Genomic DNA, 6,608 nt, shown 5'->3' with positions numbered 1-6,608 from the left:
CTTGTCGCATTCTCCCCGCAGGGAAATTTGCGCGGGTTGTCCGTTGCCGCCCATCACTCGCCGCGACGCCGACGCCCAGCTCACGGCGGAGAAGCTCAGCTTGAGGGAGCTGCGGTCGAGGTGCGCCTCACGCGGCCTCCTGACAACCGGCACAAAGAATGTCCTCCTCACCCGGCTGCGTCAGCACGGTGTGTCGCAGCCGACGGGACCGGTGCCATGGTCGGAGCGGGACGGCGAGGGGCAGGCAGAACAGCCGGTGGAGAGTGGGGAATGTGGCGGTGCTCTGCCCGGGCGATTCATGTCGACGCACGAGGAGCAGCTCGAACACTCGCAGCGGCTGCGAACACCGTTCCGATCGCCATCTACCAGCCGCCCGTCGTCACCGCGCCCAAGAGATCAGCCACGGATACGCAGGCTCGTGGGCACCCCACAAGAGTTTGTTGCTGCGCCAAGACAGGAAGCGAAGCGCGAGGATCGCGTTGGTGGGTCCTTGGCACACGTTGCTTCAGAGGAAAAGGTCTCGCGATACCAATGGCGAATTCTTGTTGACAACCGAGAGCGCATCCACGGTGCCCATGGGCGCGTGATAGAAGCCTTCACGACGGCTGGTGTTCCCACTGCATCCTGCACGCTTCCATGTGGTGACTTCATGATTGGGATCGACATGCCCGGTGACAGCTGTGGGAGCCACGCCAGTCCCCCAACTGCGAGGGAACTGGACAGTCTTGGCGCCACCCACTCCGTCCCAGCTGCGGGTGAGTGTGGGGATGCTCCTGCGCAAAGACTCTTTTCTGTTGTTGTGGAACGCAAGACAGTAAAGGACCTCTGTGCAAGCATTGCGACGTCCCGCTACTACGAGCAACGGCGGCTACTTTCTGTCTCGCCGTTTCGGTCGGTGGTGTGGGTGGTGGAGGGAACCACCGAACTGCTGCGCCCCGATGAACGGCGTCGTGTCTTGTCGGCTTGCGCTTCGCTTGCCGCGGTGCCACGCTTCCGTGTCATCCGCACGCGCCACCTGAAGGACACCGTCTCTTGGTTGCGCTCCCTTGGAGTTGCCCACGTCACGGCGCTGGCAAATGCCGCGCGGAGTGGCGCACGACCACCACAGCTGGCCGACTGTGCGACCTGCCTCAACGTGACCGCGAGGATAAAGCGAGCACTCCGCGCGCGCACTACCTTTGCCCGCATGCTTATTTGTGTTCGTGGATGCTCGTCCGGGTTTGCGACACAGCTTGCGTGCAAGTATGGTTCCTTCTTGCAGTTGTGGAGGCGCTTGAGGTGTTGTGGCCGCGAGGCATGCGACGCGGACATGGACGTGCGCCGCCTGAGCAGCACGCAGAGGGATGTGTACGTGCGGCTGACGGAGTTTCTCCTTGCGGAGGAGTATTGTTGATGCGCTGCGGTCTGGGTTGGGGCGTGGCCGCCTTGTGCATGCCTGAGTGGCGCCGCTTGACTGCCTGCTCTTTTTTCCTCCATTTGTTTATTGTTTTTGTCTTTGCGCCTCTTTGTCCTCCGCCCAAGACACACCAGAGCGAAGCCACACAAAAGCACAAAGTAAGGCCGACGAATGCCCTCTGGCAAAGCAACTGCGCTTGCAGCGGCGACACTGCTGGCGCTTCTCGTGGTCGCGCCCGCCGTTGCATCTGCCCAGCGCTCACTCGACTGCCAAAAGGTGTGGGATGGCCCCAGCATCGACAACGACGTCTTAAAATGCCTGTCCAACACCGACCGCATAAAGGGGCAGTGGCGCTACCTTGTTTATCCGGGGGTTTGTGCGCTGCTGTTCGTTGTGACTCTGCTGAGCTTCCCGCTTGTTTTTCTCAGCGTTGCCTGCTGTCACTCCTGCTGTCAGCCGAAGCCAGGGCGGAGCAGTGACGCGTCCCGCTGCTTTCTCTGGATGTGGGTCATTTACGTCGTGCTGTGGAGTGCTGCCATGGCTGTTCTCGTGATATTAGGCGCCAAGCTGCTGGCGACGTCCGCCCCCAGTATCATTGACAACACGCTGGATGGTCCGCTGCAGTACTTCAATAACACGGCTGAGAGGATCATTGATTTCACGTCCAACTGGTCCTCGGGTAAGCGTGAGCCCATACCTTCCATCGGCCTGGACATCACTGCCTTCACCAACATCAGCACCAAAGTGACCGATTTACTCATGGATGCCAAGCACAAGATTTCGAAGTACATTGGATGGATACCGATTGTGTCGTACTGTGTCGGTGGCGTGGGTGTTGTGCTAATGCCTCTTGTGGTTTTGTTGGCCTGTTGCCGCTGCGGCATCCCGTTCACAACATATTTATTCTCCTGCATCTACTGGCTCTTCGGGGTTGTGTTTGCACTGCTCGCGGTTGTGGTGACGGTGCTGACGTATCTCTCTTGGGCCGCCTGTGGCGAGGTGGAGCTGCAGCAACAACGGCAGCCGGGTGTGTTCCAGTGGTATCTTGTGCCGTACTGTGAGCAGACATTTGACTTTTCTGATATCAACAGGAAGGCGGATGATGCGGAGCGGCGGTTCTCCGAAGACGCGTGCAAGAAATTGCTCAAGTCTTGCGATAACAAGCCCATTTCATTTAAGCCCTTGCTGTGCGGCAACAACATCACATCGGAGGATCAGTGCCCCAACTTTGGCACCATGGCCAGCGTGCTGAGTGCTACCCGGGTCAAGGCCTTCACAATGGCGTGTCCCGTGGCGGGCGAATCGTGCACGCTGTTTGAGTGCGCCGCCAACTGCACCAACAGAGATTTCAAAGCAGCGGCGTCAGGGATTCTGCAGCTTGCGGCGCAGGCAAACAATGCGAGCATTGCGCTGTCGTACGCCAGGCCGTTGCTCGACTGCAATTTTGTGGTGGACAAGATTCTGGGAGCCATGAGTGACTGCAACGAACTGAAGGCGGGGACCCTGATGCTTGGCACTGGCTTCTTTGTTGGGGGACTGATGTTTGGTCTGGCCATCTACATCATGTTCCGCGGCTCCTGCATTTGGGACGCCCGGTCCATCAAACAGGGTAGGAGCCCTTTTGGAGTTTAGGGAGGCAAGCATTAACATGCCGTGTAGGCCTTTTTTTGTATTTATTTCTCTAGTGTGGGCTTGTTTTGCTACGTAGATATACGTATACTTGGGTGGATGCACGGTGTTCCTTCTCTGCCTCTCTTTTCCATCGGCAGCCGACGAGGGATCTGTTTCTTGTGCGATGGCGTTTTCACCAAGTGCAAGGGGACAAAATGTGGAGAGGGGCGGAGCTGCGTTGTATGAATTGCGGCAAAGAAAGGAAGGCACTGAGAGGAGGAATTGCTCTGCTACCTCATCGTGGAGTCGTTATTGGAATATGAGGAGAGGAGCGTGTTGATGAGGGGCTGTACTCCACAGGTGTGAACGACATGCAAGTGCAACATATGGGGAGTTGAGGGAAGCTGCGCTCTTTTTCAAGAAGCAAAGCTGACATAATTGAAAGCGGTGAACGTTAGACTTATTATATCACCAGGTGAAAATATACCTGTGGTCAAAATAACTAGTCTTTTGATTTTATGTGCCAATTCTTATTTTTTTCATCTTTGGGGAAGTGTGTGTGAGGGTCAGGCCAAATATTTTTTGATTAAACAACATGTTTGAAAACATTCTTTTCCCATTTATTTTTTTGTTTTGTTTTCCTCCCCGTCTGTTGGTAATGATGAGGCGCGCCTCGGGAGGACCCACACAAAACACTTTGCCCCACGCGGGGAAGGCGGTGTGCTGGGCGTTTCCAGCACCTCTTTTTTTGTTAGTGTATGAGCCGAGTTGAGGCGCCTCTGGAGGGCGTCGTGTCGTGCATTGTTTGCTGTTGTGTTTTTTTTTGTTTTTTTTTTAGGAGCTTGTGAAGAGAATGATCGCGGGAATGCTGGCTAGGTAAATGGACACATATATATTCTGGTAAACAAATACGCTTCTTTATAATAATTTTCCTATCTTATGAATTTTGAGAAGAAAACGACTTTAGGGGGTCAGGGAACAGATAACGGCTAGACGAATTTTATTTTTATTTTTTTCACCCACCCTTTTTGATTTGGACCTTGCGGTGGGGTCTTGTGGCTGGAGGAGCCCAAAGTCTTTCACTTCGTAAGTAATAATATTTTATATCCTGAGTTCAAAATTTTACGTGAGCGGTCATATATATATATTTAATCAGAAAAAAACACTGGGACAAGTGGCTGCTGCTGCGTTACTCCTTTTATCTCTATCTTGTTCGGTTTCCATAGATTATTTCAGGGTCTGGCCAACGGTAAAGAAGGTTATTCTTTTCATGGCGCGCCGCGCTGACGGCACGATTCTTCTCCCTTGTTTTTCTTCTTTTGGTTACGGTGAGGGCAGGGTGTAGGTTATTGCTTTGGATGCGCCGTCGGGAGGCACGCGCGAGGCGGTTTCTTGTTGACCGGCACTCCGTTTGGGGGTGCGGCGGTCTCTCATTCCACACTGGCGACCACGGCGTCGCAGAGGGGCGCGGGGCGGCGCCTCCCCACATCACCATGCTGTGCTGAAGCCCCAGCAGCGGGACGACTGGTCGCGACGGCATGTGTTTTGGCGGGCCCTCCACTGAGCCCCGCCACCAGCGCAAACGACACGTCGTTGGAGGGACCGGCCAACGGGCTGAGAGTGCCCACACGGCGTTTTTGTTTGTGCGACCGAAATACGGCGCGGCGGGTGGACTGGCACGTGGTCGGGGTCTTTTGGGGCCGAAGGGGGGAGCCGTGGGGTCGGGAGGCCCAAGATACCCTCGAGGGGCTGCAGTCGCAAAAATCTCCCGTCCAATGAGTGAACGCAAGGTTGACAACCTCTTTTCTTGCGGATGCCGGCGAATCTCTTGGTGGGAGCATCTTTGTGGGTTAACGCCTTCATCCCGTTTATTTCCGGGTCGTTGCGCGTGGACCGATAGGAACACGGCGTGGCAGAATGTTTTTCGCAAATATTCACTGTGCCTGGGAGCCCGATGCCGCCATGCAGTGCCTGCACCACGCACGATCCGACGGTATTGCACCCACCAACCGTTCTTACTTTCTTGAGGCCGGTGCTGCAACAAACCGCCGATTCCTTGGTGCTGTTCCCTGCGCCCCAGCAGCAGCAGCGCGTGGTGCATCCAGCCATTGACCAGGAAGTGCTGGGGGCAACTCCGATGCCCTCTCAGGTGGAGCCTGTTCTCCTTGCACAGCACCCAGCGGTGGACTTGATGGGCGTCGACTATTTGCTGCGGATGTGCGAAGAGTCTAACGCCCGCACGCCGCTGCGCCCGTCCGTTGGCGCCAATTCAAATGCGGCTGTCCACGACCACGTCAACCGTGCCGGCGGCGCCGAGATTATCACAGTGGACTCGGGGGACGACGACGAGGGGAGGTGATGGGTGCCGCCTTGCCTGGCGAGGGAAGCGAGGGCCGAACAGAACCGACAGGGGTGTTGTGAGGGCGCCGGAGGGGAGAAAAGGTTGTTAACGAGAGCCGTCGTTGCTTGTCACTTTTGGGCATCTTTTCTTTCTTTTCTTCTGTTCTTTTCATTGATTCTGCTGGCCTCGCAGCTTCTTTGTTTGGAGCGCGAAGCCAGCGAGGAAAAGGACGGCAGGAGCAGGGATCATCTGGTCGTTAAGGTGGCGCGAAGCATGATCAAGGCCGTCATCATCATCAACACGGCGGGGAAGATCCGTCTGCTGAACGTGTATGAAAAGGACATTCCACTGGGCGTCCAGCAGGAGCTAGTGCGCCGCATTCATCGCCTCATCTCGCGGCGCAGCGCCGATCTTTGCAACTTTGTGGACAACTTCCGCGACTGGCCCACCCCCGATACCCGTGTGGTGTACCGCCACTACGCCACGCTTTGCTTTGTATTCATTGTGGACAGCAGCGAGTCCCAGCTGGCGATACTCGATCTTATCCAGGTGTTAGTGGAGGCGCTTGACCGCACCTTCGAAAACGTGTGTGAACTAGATCTGATTTTCCACTCGGACAGGGTACAGCTGTTGCTCATGGAAATGGTGATGGGCGGCATGGTTCTGGAGACATCGCGTGAGGAGATACTTCGGGCAAACACCGAGATGCAGCGGATCGGAAGCTCCAAGGCAGGCACTGGAGCGGCCGCAGTGACCGGCTACCACTAGCGATCGGACGCCCTTCATTTGCTGCTGTGTTCTCTTTGCTTCCCTCTGTCTGTGTGGAGGGGGCCGTGCGGTTGTGTGCATGTGTGTGTGTGTGTGTTTGTGTGTCCCCTTGTTGCTCCACGGTTTAGCCCTTTTCTTTTAGGCTGCAGCGCCGGATCGAGGGTGGCTCCGCCGGTTCTAGCGTCTTACTACCTTTTTTTTCTTTGCGCTTTTTTCCTTCATTTTGATGCCCGCAGGTGGCAGTGGCATCGGACAGGGATTGTGCAGCAGTAGGGGGACGTGAAAACTAGAGGGGTGTGGCAGTTGGGACAGGGGTGTGGGACGGGAGCAAGGCAAGGGTGCGGAGGAGCAGGGAGGGAACATGGCCGCCGCTTTCGCTGAGAGCCTTCAGAGAGAAGTTGACACGGCGATACGGGAGGCTGCGAGCCACCGAGGAGGCCTGCGGCGACGTGTGGCCGCTGCGTGTGACCGCATCCGCCAGCAGCAGGCGCT

At 56.3% G+C, this 6,608-nt stretch overlaps 5 protein-coding genes across 5 annotated transcripts, besides 5 other annotated features; all 5 read left to right on the top strand.

Annotated features, from left to right (window-relative positions):
- Positions 1-218: a sequence feature (heterozygous, Esmeraldo-like haplotype).
- Positions 1-1,393, top strand: Tc00.1047053510063.39 (DNA repair protein, putative; the record flags this gene model as incomplete). Its single annotated transcript, XM_799670.1, has 1 exon — positions 1-1,393. A coding segment is annotated over one exon (1,393 nt), but the record flags the coding sequence as incomplete, so codon positions are not given.
- Positions 219-882: a sequence feature (areas merged during assembly that could not be assigned to a particular haplotype. This can correspond to areas where the two haplotypes were merged or to regions with more than two copies in the genome that were merged during assembly.).
- Positions 883-6,608: a sequence feature (heterozygous, non-Esmeraldo-like haplotype).
- Positions 1,568-3,028, top strand: Tc00.1047053510063.30 (hypothetical protein, conserved; the record flags this gene model as incomplete). Its single annotated transcript, XM_799669.1, has 1 exon — positions 1,568-3,028. The coding sequence occupies one exon, from the start codon at positions 1,568-1,570 to the stop codon at positions 3,026-3,028; it is 1,461 nt and encodes a 486-aa protein (XP_804762.1).
- Positions 3,844-4,271: a mobile genetic element.
- On the top strand, positions 4,962-5,366 carry Tc00.1047053510063.20 (ATP-dependent DEAD/H DNA helicase recQ, putative; the record flags this gene model as incomplete). The annotated part of the gene is made up of 1 exon (XM_799668.1): positions 4,962-5,366. The coding sequence occupies one exon, from the start codon at positions 4,962-4,964 to the stop codon at positions 5,364-5,366; it is 405 nt and encodes a 134-aa protein (XP_804761.1).
- Positions 5,622-6,116, top strand: Tc00.1047053510063.10 (sigma-adaptin 3, putative; the record flags this gene model as incomplete). Its single annotated transcript, XM_799667.1, has 1 exon — positions 5,622-6,116. One exon carries the CDS (start codon positions 5,622-5,624, stop codon positions 6,114-6,116), a length of 495 nt encoding a protein of 164 aa, XP_804760.1.
- Positions 6,189-6,221: a microsatellite.
- Positions 6,478-6,608, top strand: Tc00.1047053510063.5 (hypothetical protein, conserved; the record flags this gene model as incomplete). The annotated part of the gene is made up of 1 exon (XM_799671.1): positions 6,478-6,608. A coding segment is annotated over one exon (131 nt), but the record flags the coding sequence as incomplete, so codon positions are not given.

Source organism: Trypanosoma cruzi, genomic scaffold (genome assembly GCF_000209065.1).
Source record: "Trypanosoma cruzi strain CL Brener 1047053516593 genomic scaffold, whole genome shotgun sequence".
NCBI lineage: Eukaryota > Euglenozoa > Kinetoplastea > Trypanosomatida > Trypanosomatidae > Trypanosoma > Trypanosoma cruzi.
This window is presented reverse-complemented; position numbering and strand designations above follow the sequence as displayed.